General features: G+C 45.6%; 1 protein-coding gene across 1 annotated transcript in view; it reads left to right on the forward strand.

The window, feature by feature from the left end:
* The window catches only part of LDLRAD4 (low density lipoprotein receptor class A domain containing 4), a 153,685-nt gene that overhangs the window by 125,031 nt on the left and 11,698 nt on the right, over positions 1-16,956 (forward strand). The window contains 1 exon segment of the mRNA XM_081561781.1: positions 16,511-16,665. Coding sequence (XP_081417907.1) covers positions 16,511-16,665 — 155 coding nt within the window.

Below are 16,956 nucleotides of genomic sequence, written 5' to 3' on the forward strand. Positions count from 1 at the left end.
GTGTTTTTTGTGTATGGATTAGTCTCTTCCGTTTAGTAGCTTCATCAGTGTCTTCCTTGTGACTTCGTAGTTTTAGAGAGAACGTGAGTCTGTGTTGAGCATTAGATTTATTACTCATCTGGCCTGAGGCTGATGGTCATTTTGGAAAGCATTCCTGCCCTACCTGGCCAGTCGCTGAGAGTGGCAATTTGCATAAATTACCACAAATTGTATAAAAATACCTGTTTTCTTTAGCATTAATGGATGTTTTTTTATCATTCATCATGTCCAGAAGCTTAATTTAAGTATGAGTTTTTTATTGTCATTTTGAATTTCTGAGACTGCTGCTGCTGCTGCTGCTAAGTCGCTTCAGTCGTGTCCGACTCTGTGTGACCCCATAGACGGTAGCCCATCAGGCTCCCCCATCCCTGGGATTCTCCAGGCAAGAATACTGGAGTGGCTTGCCATTTCCTTCTACAATGCATGAAAGTGAAAAGTGAAAGTGAAGTCGCTCAGTCATGTCCGACTCTTCCTGACCCCATGGACTGCAGCCTACCAGGCTCCACTGTCCATGGGATTTTCCAGGCAAGAGTACTGGAGTCGGGTGTCATTGCCTTCTCCGATGTCTGAGACTACTGGCTATCATTTCTGGGCAGTCGGGGAACATTTTTAGTGAGCAACATTTTCCTTCTTATGGTGGGTCCTCATTCTTTTCACATGTTGCAAGAGGCCACAGGGCCTCGCTGCAGTGAGTGTGTCTGAACTGGCAGAAATGAGATAGGTATAAACCCTGCTCTCAAGAACTTTGCTGCCCAGATAAGCATGTGGTTACTTGTACTGTATATCTCTTGAATCGTGTGAAATACAGAGGACAGGGGTAACGAGGATGCTCTGGGAGAGGTGGGCATGGTGCTTGGCTTTGCCTGAACAGATGAGCTTTTCATAAGAGGAGTTACAGGCCCAGATCAGATGGCCACGTAGGGACTTGTAGCTGAGAGCAAGGATGGCTCCATGGAGCCAGTGGCCTGGAGCCTGGGTCTTCAGTGTCAGGAGGTTTCCAGAGGTGTGAGATGCCTTTGGAGAGAAAGGAATTTCAGCTGTTGAAGAAAGACATGCCAGTGGGAAAAGTTGAAATATATTTGGAAAATTCCATGATGGGGGATTGACTGTTGCTGAATCCTAGACTTTGTACTAGATGAAGGGTGACAGTGTTGATGTGATTTATGACTGTTTATGGGGCCCTCACCCTGGCTGAGGTCCTGTGTGTCAGTCAGCTCTTTTCACTGTAAAGTTACTCTCTTCTCGTTATTCAAAAAGAGCCACCCTTTAAGGGGTGACTGATGCTGTATAAAATATAGGTATTATCAACATATTGTGATGAAAACCAATCCATGAAAATCATGGATATTCCAGACCAGTTATCAGGCCTAAGAAAATGGGAAACAAATGCTAGACTTTACCTGTGTTTTGAAAAAGATCCTCATCTAAAGTTGATCTTCTCCAAAACTGGTACCTAAAGGTGGTTTCCTTTAGATAAGGTTTTAATTGGGAGACAAGAAGTAGTTAAGAAGTGAGTTAGAGGTAACACTTGTCTTAGTGTCTGGTGTGACGTCCTCACTCTGTAAATGTCAGGTAACACTTCCATCATCATCATCTTCCTTGTCCTTGAATCACTGAAGATCCCGTACACCTGACATCAGTGCATCCAGATTCTTAACAACCAGTCTCATTATTTCCACATTGAATTTGAATTTCTAAAAAAATTTTAAGACAAAAAATTTAATCATTTTTCAAGGTATAACAAATTTCATTATTGAAATGTAATGAATGGTTTTTGCGAACTTCGATTATCTCTTTAAGAGGTGTTGGCGTGGGCTGCTCTGGGAGATCGCCTCTTGACTGCACTGTTGTCAGTTCCTAAGCAACCACTGCCAAATTTGTCTGCATGTCACACAACTTGTTTGTTATCCAAGCTGTTTGGAATTCTTCCCCTTGTACCAAAATAGACCAGGGAGGATGGAGCAGAACTACCGTGGCAGTGGGCTGTACTCAAGCATCCCTTCCGGAGGCATCTCTCTGGCAGGAGAAAACAAGAGGCAGTAAGTCCTCACGAGGAGGAAAACTCCTGGAAGACCAACCCCGGATGGGGCCTATCTGTGTTCCTGCTTCTCCATCCTCCCTGGCTGCTCTGGCCAGCAGGGCAGGCTGTTGAAGCTGGTCAGAGGTGCTGCTGCTGGAGAATGTGATCGCCTCTATGGTTGCCAAGGCCACTGAGGGTTATTACTGTGGATGAAAGGAACCCTTGAGTCTTGACGGTGATCCCCAGTCATTAGTGACTCTGAAGGTCTCTTGAAAGAAAGAGAGAATCCCTACTTTGATTTTTCCTCAATAAATAATTGTTGATTGCTGCTGCTGCTGCTGCTAAGGCGCTTCAGTCGTGTCCGACTCTGTGCGACCCCATAGACAGCAGCCCACCAGGCTCCCCCATCCCTGGGATTCTCCAGGTAAGAGTACTGGAGTGGGTTGCCATTTCCTTCTCTAGTGCATGAAAGTGAAAGTGAAGTCGCTCAGTCATGTCCGACTCTTTGCGACCCCATGGACCGCAGCCTACCAGGCTCCTCCGTCCTTGGGATTTTCCAGGCAAGAGTACTGGAGTGGGTTGCCATTGCCTTCTCCAATTGTTGACTAATTAATAACAAACTGTTTCTCCAGCCCAATTAGAACAACATCTGCTTCGTAACAGGACTCTGAAGCATTGCCGCTTGCTTCTGGGACTCACCCCCTGACCTGTGAAGGAATGAAGGAACAGCAGGGACCTGGGAACGGCACCTGCCTTGAAACAGCATTCATGGAGAATGTGTGGATGCTCCAGCTGAGTTATTTTTATGAACTGTTAATTACATGTGTGGCCCAGTCCACTAAAAACTGCAATGAGCGTGTTAGCCTCTTTAGAATTTCTAAATATATGTGTGTGTGCATATCATGTTTGTGTGTAAATATACACATATGTATAAACACATCTATGTATATATGCACATATATGTATATATGTACAAAGTCTGGATTTCTTCAGAGTCTGGATTATTTCTTCAAAGTCTGGATACCAAAGTCATACTACTTGAGAGTGGGGAAACTGAGTTCTCGTAGAAGCTACACAAATTACTTCTTCAGTGACCTTGGCCAAATCATGCCTTTTCCTGGCTTCAAATTCCTTGTCTCAGGAGCTGGTCAAATAGGCCTCTTCGAGCTCCAAGATCACGTGGTTTTTGAGATTACTACTGCATCTGGACAGAGCCCTAGCGCCCTCTACCCAGGGCAGGGCATCTGCTTCTGCCTGTGAAATGCCCAGTCTGCCATTCAGAATAGACTGGGTTGGGTGTTAGAACCAAAGATCCCCTTGATTGGTCTCTCCATCTACTTGGCACTTTCTAGATTTTAGGTTAAGTGTTAGCAGAAAGAGTGCAAGTGTTGTGTTAGTTGCTCAATCGTGTCTGACTCTTTGTCCATGGGCTGTAGCCCACCAGGCTCCTTCGTCCATGGAATTCTCCAGACAAGAATACTAGAGTGGGTTGCCATTTTCCTTTTCCAGGTGATCTTCCCGACCCAGGGATCGAACCCCGGTCTCCCACATTGCAGGCAGACTCTTTACCATCTGAGCTACCAGGGAAGCAGAAAGAGTAGGACTCCTCAGTTCCTGGTTTGCTTTTATTTTTTCTTTCCAAAATTATGTTGTTCAAATAGAGGAGTCAGGGAATGATTTTCAAGGATTTGAAGCCCTGAGTGGGTGAGGTGATGGCAAGAGTGCCCCTTTGCTTCATAGGCAAGGCAACTGCAGGAAGAATTCAGATCACTGGCTTTCCCTCTGTGGCTTCTGAGCAGGTGTTTGGAGTGATAGGTAACTCGGCACCATCTCAGAACCCAAAGGAGTTGGGCTTTTGCTTCCTAGGCCAGGACTCTGCTTTGCTAGCCCCAAAATAGCTGGCATCTTCTAGTGTCTCCAGGCTGGCAGGAAGAAGTTGGACTCACTCCTCTTCCAGGGACCCCTGAGAAGGCACATTTCACATGACCCAGCAGTCTGAGTAGGTCACTGAAGTGACAAGATCTTGAAAACAGAAAAATTTGCTCCTCGTCCATGAGTTTTGAATTTGATCTTTTTTCCACAAGACAAGAAATCAGACAGTTTATCTTAGCTTGTCTGTGAAAGGGTCTTCATGCGATCAAGCCTCCTTTTTCATTCTTGACTTTTATCTTGAGAATAATTTTTAAAGACTCCAATCTCAGCATCAGTGTTCAGGATGCAGCAGCTCCTGTTGATGTGGTTGATGAGACGTAGGAAGGACCTGGAATGCAGAGCTGGAGTCAAAATTACCACCAAGAGTGCGGAGGTGAGCTGTGAGCTGTTTGGTGCTGTAACTGGCTCTTTTGACATATCCTTCAAGTATGTGTGGAATAAAGGAAAACCATGCTTCAAGTCCTGTGTTTCCACATGACCACTATGACCTTAGGAGAGTGTCTGTGATTCTGTTTTTGCACTTGTAAACTGGCCTTGATTGTGTCCTGTGTCAGGGGTGTGCAAAACCTCCCAGTTTGTAGATCTTACATCTCAGGGGACAATCCAAATTGGTATTAGAGGCCGTATCTTGTAGCTGTTCTTCAGGTTCTGTGTTTGAAAAGCTGAAAGATTTGGGGCTTTTAATTGGACATGAACTGGTACAGTTATTTGGGTGACAGCATGCAGATAATGAGTCTTGTTGGTCCTTTTGAAATGGGCCTCAGTCAGGGTAGCTGTTGTAGTTTATCCTTTCCTTAGGGCACCACCCACTTACGTTTCCTCAGGTCATAGAATTTGGAATTTTGAAAATTTCTCAGTGAGAAATAGATGCACACTTTACAGCTCCTTAAGATCTTGTGCTTGTAGTTAAATTGTTGAGCACTGTTTCTGAGTAAATGAGATAATTATGTATTTCTTGAAAAATCTTGAGAGGATAAACCATTTCTGCCAGTGATTAAACACCACAGCTGAGGAACCTGATGAGTGAAGGAGGTGTTTGTGGGAGTGCTCTTCATCATTCCGAGGACTGTCCTGACTGCAGTGCAGGAAAGCTGTCCAGAGGCACATAGTGTGGTGACACTCACTCAGAGCTCATGCACTGACCCTTACCTGTTGCTGTTTCTACCACATCTGCAGTTAATGTCCTCCTTTGAAATCTTGAACCTGTCAAAGTCATCCATGAAGGTTGGAATCAACTTCTTTCAAACTATTAATGTTGATCTTTTGAGCTCTTTTCATGATTCATGACTATTTTTAATGGCATCTGGAGTGTGAATCTCTTCAAGAAGGCTTTCGGTTTGCTGTGCCCAGATCCATCAGAGGAATCACCATGATAGCTATCATCTTATGAAATGTATTTCTTAAATGTTGAGACTTGAAATCAAAACTTATTCCTTGACCCATGGGCTGCAGAATGTATGTTGTGTTAGCAGGCATGAAAACAACACTGCAGAGCTCAGCGGTCACCTGTGGGTGAGGCCAGTGAGACTCAACAGCACTCTGTATTGTCTGCCACTTACTATGCATGCGTGACTTTGTTGGACCTTTGACACTCTTAGGGCATCAAGGGGTGATGAGGAAGAAGGTGGTGTGACTGATGCAGGTCAGGCCTTCATCAGTGTGTTTCTAGTATGTTCTCATGACGATGGAGCTTTGGGGAAGAAAAGGACTTACCTTGTTTAATTGGGAGAAATGAAATACTGGAGTAGTCAGTTACTTTTTCAGTGGGTGTCTTTCTGACTTTTTAAACCCTGACCTAGAGTGAGAAATACATCTCTCATCCCAACCCAGTACAAACACAGACCCATATGCACAGAGCCCAAGCACACCTTCACTATTGCACTGACTGCTTTCTGGATTGTGAGTCTGGGCTTAAAATCACTGTTTAGTTTCCTTTCTCTCTGAAAGCCAGAAGGGTAACCTGACGGTTAGGGAAAGGAATGAGCTGTCTTCCACAGCCATGTGGAGATGTGCTGTGGGCTGAAGCATGAGTAGTGTTTGGTAGAGTGTATGAGACATATTGTCACTTGTATGCTTGATGGGCTTGGCGCTGGGTAGTCAGCCTGGCTTTTAACCCTTTTAAGGAAAATTCTTGCACAGTAAAGAGTGTAGGTATGATTTTTCCATGGTAGGGTGATTAGTGGTATGATCCCTTCAGTTTTTAATGTTGTATTTCACTCTTGGAATTCCAAGATGAGAAACAAGGCCATGAAAAAGAAAATTTATCATCTGCAAATAGTTTAACAGGAAGTCATGGTTCCCAGTTGGCGTATAGAAGGAAACCAGAACTTGGTGAAGTGACCCAAGTTTGAGGTGTTTCTTAGGAGTTTGTTGTCTGGGTTGCACAGGTAGAACTGGTTTTATGAATCACCATTTACATGTAGAGCTGTTTTTAAACTTTTGAAGTGCTATTTGCAGAATACTTTCATTTCATAGTTCTTTTTATTATATCAACATTATTGAGATATTTCACATATGCAGTACAATTCCCCTATTTAAAGTATACAATTCCGTTCCGTTCAGTTCAGTTCAGTCGCTCAGTCGTGTCCGACTGTTTGTGACCCCATGAACTGCAGCACACCAGGCCTCCCTGTCCATCACCAACTGCTGGAGTCCACCCAAACCCATGTCCATTAAGTCGGTGATACCATCCAACCATCTCATCCTCTGTCGTCCCCTTCTCCTCCTGCTCTCAATCTTTCCCAGCATCAGGGTCTTTTCAAATGAGTCAGCTCTTTGCATCAGGTGGCCAAAGTATAGGAGTTTCAGCTTCAACATCAGACCTTCCAATGAACACCCAGGACTGATCTCCTTTAGGATGGACTGGTTGGATCTCCTTGCAGTCCAAGGGACTCTCAAGAGTCTTCTCCAACACCACAGTTCAAAAGCATCAATTCTTTGGCGCTCAGCTTTCTTTATAGTCCAACTCTCACATCCATACATGACTACTGGAAAAACCATAGCCTTGACTAGACGGACCTTTGTTAGCAAAGTAATGTCTCTGCTTTTTAATATGCTGTCTAGGTTGGTCATAACTTTCCTTCCAAGGAGTAAGCGTCTTTTAATTTCATGGCTGCAGTCACCATCTGCAGTGATTTTGGAGTCCCAAAAAATAAAGTCAGCTACTGTTTCCACTGTTTCTCCATCTATTTGCCATGAAGTGATGGGACCAGATGCCATGATCTTAGTTTTCTGAATGTTGAGTTTTAAGCCAACTTTTTCACTCTGTTCTTTCACGTTCATCAAGATGCTCTTTAGTTCTTCTCACTTTCTGCCATAAGGGTGGTGTCATCTGCATAATCTTAGGTTATTGATATTTCTCCCAGCAATCTTGATTCCAGCTTGTGCTTCCTCCAGCCCAGCATTTCTCATGATGTACTCTGCATATAAGTTAAATAAGCAGGGTAACAATATACAGCCTTGTCGTACTCCTTTTCCTTTTCCTATTTTGTTTTTAGTATATTCACAGAATTGCAAAACCATCACCATGACCTAAATTTAGAACATTTCTGTCAGTCTAAACAGAAACTTAACAGCCCATTACTAGCCATCGACCTTTTCTCCCAAGCTCCCAGCTCTAGCCCACCACTCGTCTACTAGTCTCTGAATCTGCCTGCTTGGGATATTTCACATAAATGTCTTTTGTGGCTGCCTTCTTTCACATAGCATGATATCTTCAAGGTTTTCTCATGTGGTAGGATGTATTAGTGCTTCATTTTGGTCTAGTTTGAAAGCCAGCTTTTCACCACAAGTATGATATTAGCTGTGAGCTTTGGTAGATGCCTTTCTGTTCCCGGTTTGTTGAGTGTTTTTATGATAAAAAGGTGTCGGGTTTTTGCCAAATATTTTCTCGGTTTTTTTTTCCCAAGTTTTAAGCCAGCTTTTTTTCATTTGTTTACTGATAATAGTATATCACTTTAAATGATTTTTGGATGTTAAGCCAACCTTGCAGTCCTGGAATAAATCCCAATTGGTCATGATACATTATTGTTGTTCAGTTGCTAAGTGATGTCTGACTCTTTGCGACCCCATGGACTGCAGCTCTCCAGGCTTCCCTGTCCTTCATTATCTCCTGGAGTTTGCTCAGACTCATGTCTACTGAGATATCAATAGCCTCAGATATGCAGATGACACCACCCATCTGGCAGAAAGCTAAGAGAAACTAAAGAGCCTTTTAATGAAGGTAAAAGAGGAGAGTGAAAAAGCTGGCTTAAAACTCAACATTCAAAAAACTGAGATCATGGCATCCAGTCCCATCACTTCATGGCAAATAGATGGGGAAACAATGGAAACAGTGACAGACGATATTTTCTTGGGCTCCAAAATCATTGCAGATGGTGACTGCAGCCATGAAATTAAAAGACGCTTGCTCCTTGAAAGAAAAGCTCTGACAAACCTAGACAGAATATTAAAAATTAGAGACATTACCAACAAAGGTCTGTATAGTCAAAGCTATGGTTTTTCCAGTAGTCATGTATGGATGTGAGAGTTGGACTGTAAAGAAGGCTGAGTGCCGAAGAATTGATGCTTTTGAACTGTGGTGTTGGAGAAGACTCTTGAGAGTCCCTGGGACAGCAAGGAGATCAAAGCAGTCAATCCTAAGGGAAATCAACTCTGAATATTCAGTGGAAGGACTGACGCTGAAACGGAAGCTTCAGTACTTTGGCCACCTAATACGAAGAGCCAGCTCATTAGAAAAGACCCTGATGCTGGGAAAGATTGAAGTCAGGAGGGTAAGAGGATGACGGAGGATAAGATGGTTGGATGGCATCACCGACTCAATGGACATGAGTTTGAGCAAGCTCTGGGAGATGGTGAAGGACAGGGAAGCCTGGTGTGTTGCAGTCCATGGGTTCACAGAGTCAGACATGACTGAATGACTGAAAAACATGTCCATTGAGTTAGTGATGCCATCTAGCCATCTCATTCTCTGCCTCCCCCTTCTCCTCCTGCCCCCGATCTTTGCCAGCCTCAGAGTCTTTTATGATGAGTCAGCTCTTCACATCAGTTGGCCAAAGTTATAGGAGCTTCAGCAACAGTCCTCCCAGTGAATATTTAGGGCAGATTTCCTTACGATTGACTGGTTTGATTACTGTGCTTTCCATGGGATTCTCAAGAGTCTTTTCCAGCACCACAATTTGACAGCATCAGTTCTTCGGTGCTCAGCCTTCTTTATGGTCCAACTCTTAGTTCATACACGAGTACTGGAAAAACCGTAGCTTTGACTATATGGGCCTTTGTCGGCAAAGTCATGTTTCTCCTTTTTAATATGCTGTCTAGGTTTGTCATACCTTTCCTTCCAAGGAGTAAGTATATTTTAATTTCATGGCTGCAGTCACCATCCACAGTGATTTTGGAGCCCAAGAAAATAAAATCTGTCACTGCTTCCACTTCTCCCCTTCTATTTGCCATGGAGTGATGGGACCAGCTACCATGATCTTAGTTTTTTGAATGCTGGGTTTTAGCCAGCTTTTTCATTCTCTTTCACCCTAATCAAGAGACTCTTTAGTTCCTCTTCAGTTTCTGCCATTAGAATGGTGTCATCTGCACATCTGAGGTTGTTGATTTTTCTCCTGGCAATCTTGATTCCAGCTTATGATTGATCTAGCTTGGCATTTCGCATGATGTACTCTGCATATAAGTTAAATAAGCAGGGTGACAATATACAGCTTTGATGTACTCCTTTCCCAATTTCGGGGCTTCCCTCATAGCTCAGTTGGTAAAGAATCTGCCTGCGATGCAGGAGATCCTGGTTCAATTCCTGGGTCGGGAAGATGCTGGAGAAGGGATAGGCTACCCACTCCAGTATTCTTGGGCTTCCGTTGTGGCTCAGCTGATAACGAATCCGCCTGCAATGTGGGAGACCTGGGTTCAATCCCTGGGTTGGGAAGATCCCCTGGAGAAGGGAAAGTCTACCCACTCCCAATATTCTGGCCTGGAGAATTCCAGGGACGATGAAAGTGAGAGAAGAGAGTGAAAAAGTTGGCTTAAAGCTCAACATTCAGAAAACTAAGATCATGGCATCCAATCCCATCACTTCATGGGAAATAGATGGGGAAACAGTGGAACAGTGTCAGACTTTATTTTTTTGGGCTCCAAAATCACTGCAGATGGTAACTGCAGCCATGAAATTAAAGACTCTTACTCCTTGGAAGGAAAGTTATGACCAACCTAGATAGCATATTAAAAAGCAGAGACATTGCTTTGCCAACAAAGGTCCGTCTAGTCAAGGCTACGGTTTTTCTAGTAGTCATGTATGGATGTGAGAGTTGGACGGTGAAGAAAGCTGAGCGCCGAAGAATTGATGCTTTTGAACTGTGGTGTTGGAGAAGACTCTTGAGAGTCCTTTGGACTGCAAGGAGATCCAACCAGTCCATCCTAAAGGAGATCAATCCTGGGTGTTCATTGGAAGGACTGATGTTGAAGCTGAAACTCCAATACTTTGGCCACCTGATGCAAAGAGTTGACTCATTTGAAAAGACCCTGATGCTGGGAAAGATTGAGGGCAGGTGGAGAAGGGGACGACAGAGGATGAAATGGTTGGATGGCATCACCGACTCAATGGACATGAGTTTGGGTAGACTCCAGCAGTTGGTGATGGACAGGGAGGCCTGGCGTGCTGAGATTCATGGGGTCGCAGAGTCAGACACAGCTGAGCGACTGAACTGAACTGAACTGATAAATTCCATGGGGTCGCAAAGAGTCGGACACGACTGAGCAACTTTCACTTTCCCAATTTCGAACCAGTCAGTGGTTCCATGTCCAATTCTAACTGTTGCTTCTTGACCCACATGCAGGTTTCTTAGGAGAAGTTAAGGTAGTCTGGTACTCCCATCTCTTTAAGAATTTTCCACGGTGTGTTGTGATCCACACAGTCAAAAGCTTTAGTGTAGTTAATGAAGCCGAAGTAGATATTTTTCTGGAATTCTCTTGCTTTATCTATGATCCAGTGGATGCTGACAATTTGATCTCTGGTTCCTCTGCTTTTTCTAAATGCAGCTTGTACATTTGGAAATTCTCGGTTCACATACTGCTGAAGCCTAGCTTGAAGGATTTTGATCATAACTTGCTAGCATGTGAAATGAGCACAATTTTACGAAAGTTTGAACATTCTTTGGCATTGCTCGTCTTTGGGATTGGAATGAAAACTGACCTTTTCCAGTCCTGTGGCCACTGCTGAGTTTTCCAAATTTGTTGACATATTGAGTGCAGCAGCATCTTTTAGGATTTGAAATAGCTCAGCTGGAATTCCATCACCTCTGCTAGCTTTGTTCATAGTAATGCTTCTTAAGGCCCACTTGATGTCATACTCCAGTATATCAAGCTCTAGGTACGTGATCACACCATCAAGGTTATCCAAGTCATTAAGACCTTTTTTTGGTATGGTTCTCCTGTGTATTCTTGCCACCTCTTTTTAATCTCTTCTGCTTCTGTTAGGTCCTTATCATTTCCGTCCTTTGTTGTGCCCGTTCTTTCATGAAATGTTCCCTTTATACCTCCAATTTTCTTTAAGAGAGCTCCACTCTTGAAAGTTGTGTTGAGTAGCAATTGTGAGCCCTGGTTCCACCTTGTTTATTCTGTGTGGCTCACAGGTTTTCTGAACTCCAGTTTGCTTGTTTAACCCAGATGAGGACTCTGCATTAGTCCAAAGTTTCAGAAGCCACCTAGGGGTTTTGTTAAAATGCAGGCTCTGGTTGAGCCAATGTGGGGTGGCACCCAATTTCCTGTGTTTCTAACCATCTCGCTGGACCACACTTTGCATACACAGTTTTGAGGGGTTATTTTATTTCATGTTCCCACCGGCCATTCAGTGGAGGACTCGGCTTTGTTTTATACATGAGGAAACAGCTTTTGCAGCTGATGGAGTCAGATGGCAGAACTGGAACCAGACTGGGGTCTAACTGGCCCTGAATTTATCCACGTGAAGTATAAACTTCATCCTGCTTTCCATTTTCTCTTGGGTTTGCAAGAGCAACTGTGGTTCTCAAAGCTGTAAAAGCCACTTAGTAGGGAGAAGCTTAGCTGTTGTGAAAATAAATATTGAGACAAACACAGAATAATAATTCTTTTTTTCAATAGAGGAAAAAAGTACTGTCGTAGTATCAATATTGTGCAGGTAAACTCCATAGTGCATTAACACAGGGACTTCATTGCTGTTAAGAAGCTGTTTTAGGGCTGTTTAACTTAGATTGATTTAAGAAATGTTTAATCTGCTGTCAGCTTGGTAGCTGAGTCAAACCATGTAACGTTTTTACAAAATGGTGGGGCGTGAGGCACTGTGGTTGGAACACATGTAGGACATTGAACATTTCTAGATAAATAGCTCTCTGTGTTGCAGTTTTTTAAACACTAAGAATACATTAGTGAATTATTCCTTGCTATAGGCCGATATCCACAAATATCAAATAAACTACTACTATGTTTTGAGTCTGTAGGAATGTAAAGTTCGTGTTCTTTTAAAATCCTTGTTCATGACTTTAAGTGTAGCAAACTTACTAAAATGTACTATTTTGTTTTTTAAAGGCCAAATTCCAGGGCATAAGTTTTATGTGGAAAATTTCATCTCAGGGCACAATTTTATAGCATAGTCATAAACCTTAAAGAATGGGAATCTGTAATGGACAGAGCCATCACCTCTGACCAGAGTCACCGTAACAGGCACACAAGACACATAAATGTCTTCAAGGGCCTCTGGCTCATGTAGAGACACAGAGTCTTTACAGATTTTGAGAGTTAGTGCCTCAGTGGAATGCACATAAGTCCCCCGGGACCCACTGACCTGCTTTGGTTAGTTTCAGGAGCCTTTGTCTGCAGACAGAACCCAGGACAAGTCCCACATAACTGCGAATGCTTGTAGGTCAGTCATGCTCAAGGTCTGTGCATTTTCTCCAGGACTGTGTGTGTCACACAGGTCAGTGAAGGGAGGGCCTTCACAGAGGGGACCTTGGGGCCGGAGGTGGGGGCTCAGCCCTGGTGGCCTCCACAGCCCCCTTGAAAGGAAGAGCAGACAAGAATCACTCATCTGTCATGGTTAGCCACACGTCGTGTGGGTGCAGGTGAAGCCGTTGGGTGGCGTGTAGGGGGTGGGCACAGGGAGTAGAGATGCGCATGGTGTTAAGTGAGATGGCACCGGGAAGTTAATTTGTTACTTGGGTTAACATGTGGTGAGTTTATTTTTAATGAATAAATATTTAACATCTTCAGTTTTAGTTTCAAATTTGGTAAATGCTGGTAGATGTCATCCACATAGAGCTCTTTGGGGTAATGAGTCATGTTTAATGGTACAGCGGCACCACAGCCCTGGAGGGCCGCCGGCCTCAGCAGCGCAGGAGGGAGGGCCCAGGAGGGGCTGGGCCCCAGGCACGGAGCACACTGACCAGAGAGCTGCTCAGCACAGCCTGAGAGCAGGTGTTGTTTAACAATGGTTCTTTCCCTCTGAAAGAAAGGCGAGGGCTTCTGTGCTGTCCCCAGAGCTGAAGACTATCGCCCCTTGCTTGTACTGAACTTTTTAGTGTGATATTAGGTCAGAAGAGTCATGTTTGTCAGATAATACATAAGGTTCTAGGTGCTGTTGTCCTGTTCAGACCAAAAGAAATAAAGATCTAGAGCAAATAAAAAAACAAGCTATAAAAATCTTAGAAGAAAAATATTTTTAGAGTATTGGAGAGAAGACTTTCCTAATCAGTGAGAACCTTTGAAGCCATAAAGGAAAAAGATTGTAACAATATTTGATGGTGTAAAAATTTATATTATCTATAAACCCATGGAAAAGTTTCAAGAAGTGACAGACCAGGAGAAAATATTTGCAACACGTGTAGCAGATAAGATGTATAGCCATAATATGTAAAGACTGCTTACAAATGAGAAAGCTACAAATAAAGTGATATGAACTAATATGAAGAAAAATACAAATTACCACTAATCATAGTGAAAGATCACAATCACTAGTAACCAGGGACAACAAGATACATGTTTTTGCCCCCCCAAATTAGTACAAATGGAAAGGGCCCAGCATCCGGGGCCGCGAGGCAGGAGATGCCCTTCCCTCTCCCTGACAAGAGCATCGTGTCAGTGTGTGGAATCTAGGGGTGCTCACAAGTGTGGGTCACACACAGTCTTTTTGATCATGGTAGAAAAATGAAATCCAACCACGTAAAGAGCAGTCGCTTAGAGAATGCAAGGCCCAGTGTTTCGTGTTTAGGAACTGGGGAATGAGGTCTTGTTTAAAGATGTTTATGATGTATTGAGAGGAAAAAAAGAACAATATATTTGTACAGCGATTCCATTCATTGGAAAGAAGAAAGCCCTTATTCAAGAGGTGAAAGACAGATACACACAATGGCTGAATTGTGCCCTGGATGATGTGGGCATCGCAGTGAGAGCTGCTGGCTTACGCAGGGGAACTCGTATATTATACACTATTTCCATATATGTTCTTTAAATTTTAAAGAAGTCTTCATTATTTTTTTTATAATAAAAATACTTTTCAAATGAAACACATATATATCCCCAAATGTCCACAGAAGTATGACAATGTAATTTGATTGATTTGCTGCAAATGGTCATCTGCATAGCCTTCCATATTCAGAACGAGATGACCTGGGCTGACAGCTTCCAAGTGAAGCCTTAATGCGTGTAGAGGCATGTGGGGCCCCTCACTGAAGTCATCATCCAAAAAGCAGTTCAGTTTTCTTGAGAAGAGAAAGCATTTGTCAATCCCAGGGCACAAGGCAACCTGAAAGGCAAGTTTTGAATACTCTGCTGTTCATTCACAAAATAAAAATAAAAATCGGTAAAACAAGGCATTTTCTTAGGTTCAGTCTCGGTGCCGCATTGGCTGCCCTTGATTCCGTGCTTCCTGTCTGCTTGTCCCTGGAACTGTAGTCCCCTCCTAAGATGCCCACCTTGTGCTTGGCAGCCAGGGTAGGCCTCACCTCTGCCTGCAGGAGCGATCCTCCAGGTGGGCACCTGTGCAGTGGGCGCCCCAGAACCCAGCTTGGGCTCCAGAATCTGTCCTCAGGCCACCACTTTGCCTGCGATCAGGAACACAAGATGATGGAGGTGGGCTCCTCATTGCTCATGCAGCCTCATCTGAGTCCTCGGGGATGGAGTTTGGGGTCCAGTCACACGGGCACCACTGTGTCCTAGACACAGACAGTTGTATGCAGGCAGAGAGCATTGTGAAGAAGTGTTTCTGCCTCACAAGTGTGTCATGCCCATAGCGTGTGAGGATAGATGAGGTCACGCTGGTGTCTGCAGCCTAGCTGCAGAGTCCTAGCCCTGGCCCTTGGACAGGCAGTGATTTCAGTTTCCCGGAGGTGCCGCCATGACGATTCTGATAGTGCTTTGTAGCTTCTAGGGGCTTCCTCCCCGAGGACATACAAGTGCAGACAAGCCCCTGCCCACCAGCCACAAGGCCTTGGGTGTCCAGAGCACAGCAGAGCAGAATGGACACCTACCGTAGGGAGCCCAGTCATGGACCAGGGGTGCATCCAGCCTACCCGCCTGGGCCCTACCGCCGCCCCATCCCCCGCCTGGCCTGGCAGGCCCATTCGTCAGTCTTTGTCCCTCAGGTGTGAGGGTGGGGCCAAGGGTGGGGTGGAGGACAGCACCACAGGATGGGACTCGTGGGTTCAGGAAGACCCTCCTCCTAACCCCTCAGGAGGACGCAGGGGCAGGCCAGCTCCTGTGTGCTTTGTGTATGCCATGTGTCATGTATGTCATGTGTTTTTGTGTGGGTCGTGTACATGAGTGCGCACGTGAGAGGCCTGTCCCCAGATGCCAGAGCCCTGCAGGGGAAGAGTGTGTGCCACACATGCACGTGTGTGTGCCCACGCATGTGTGTGTTCGTGTGCACATGCCCCCACATGTGCACGTCTCAGGAGCACTAGGCGAACAGTGCTGTCCCCCTTTGGCCTTCCTGCCACTTGAACAGCCAGCTCCGCTCCAAATGTGGGGAGAACGAGCCCAGGACTGACCTCAGCCCTGGGCTCCGCTTCCCACAGAAGCACTGGCACCCCCCCTCCCCACACTGCTGGTGAATGCACGGCAGTCGTGGTTTAGACAGGCTTCTGTAACAGCGCAGTGGGAAGCCGGTGGAGACGTGTCCCGTCCTTTCTCTGGGTGGTGCCTCTTCCCTCCAGGGTGCTGCGCGGCCATGGGGGGTGCTTTGGGAATCATAGTTTCAACCTCTAGGAGCAGGGGGTCTGGCAGGGACTGCGCCCTGAGCCTCTTGTGTCCCAGGAGACGGAACCAAGGAGCTGCCTGCCCTGGGGCAGTTCCCTGAGTGGTGGCTGCCTGTCCCGTGTGACATGGGTCTGCCTCAGGACAGAACCTGTCTAAGCAGCTGGGGCCTTCCTCCCTCACCTGTTAGCCACACGGCGATACCCTCAGGCAGCAGGCCTGGGAAAGTTTCTGTCCCTGGAGGGTCTGGGAGAGGGTGGCCCCACGCCCGGCTGACGGCTCTCCTCTTCGTCACAGCGGAGCTGGAGTTCGCCCAGGTGGTTGTGGTGGTGGTGGTGGTCACAGTGATGGTCGTGGTCGTCTTCTGCCTGCTGAACCACTACAGAGTGTCAACCCGGTCCTTCATCCACCGCCCAGGGCAGGGCCAGAGGCAGGAGGACAGGCCACAGCTGGTAAGTATGGGCTTGGTCTGGGTCTCCCCGGGGGCGAGGCTGGGGCTGGGAGCACGGGCACAGGACGGCACTGGGCTCAGCTCATAAATCCACCGCACGGAATGCCCAGTTCAGGGTGCGATGGTCAGCGATGCATCCTGCGTCCCCGCCTGTACTGTGAGACGGTGGCTCAGCAGGGCAGGGCTGTGAGGGTGCCAGCCGCCGGGGCATGAGGGCCGGCGGGTTGTGTGGGCTTCAGGTCTGTTGTCCCCATGAGTGGAACTGAGGTTTCTCCAGTGTCCTGTGTCCCTT

The sequence above is a fragment of the Giraffa tippelskirchi genome, chromosome 14, assembly GCF_054371585.1.
Source record: "Giraffa tippelskirchi isolate mGirTip1 chromosome 14, T2T-mGirTip1v1.2.pri, whole genome shotgun sequence".
Classification (NCBI taxonomy): domain Eukaryota; kingdom Metazoa; phylum Chordata; class Mammalia; order Artiodactyla; family Giraffidae; genus Giraffa; species Giraffa tippelskirchi.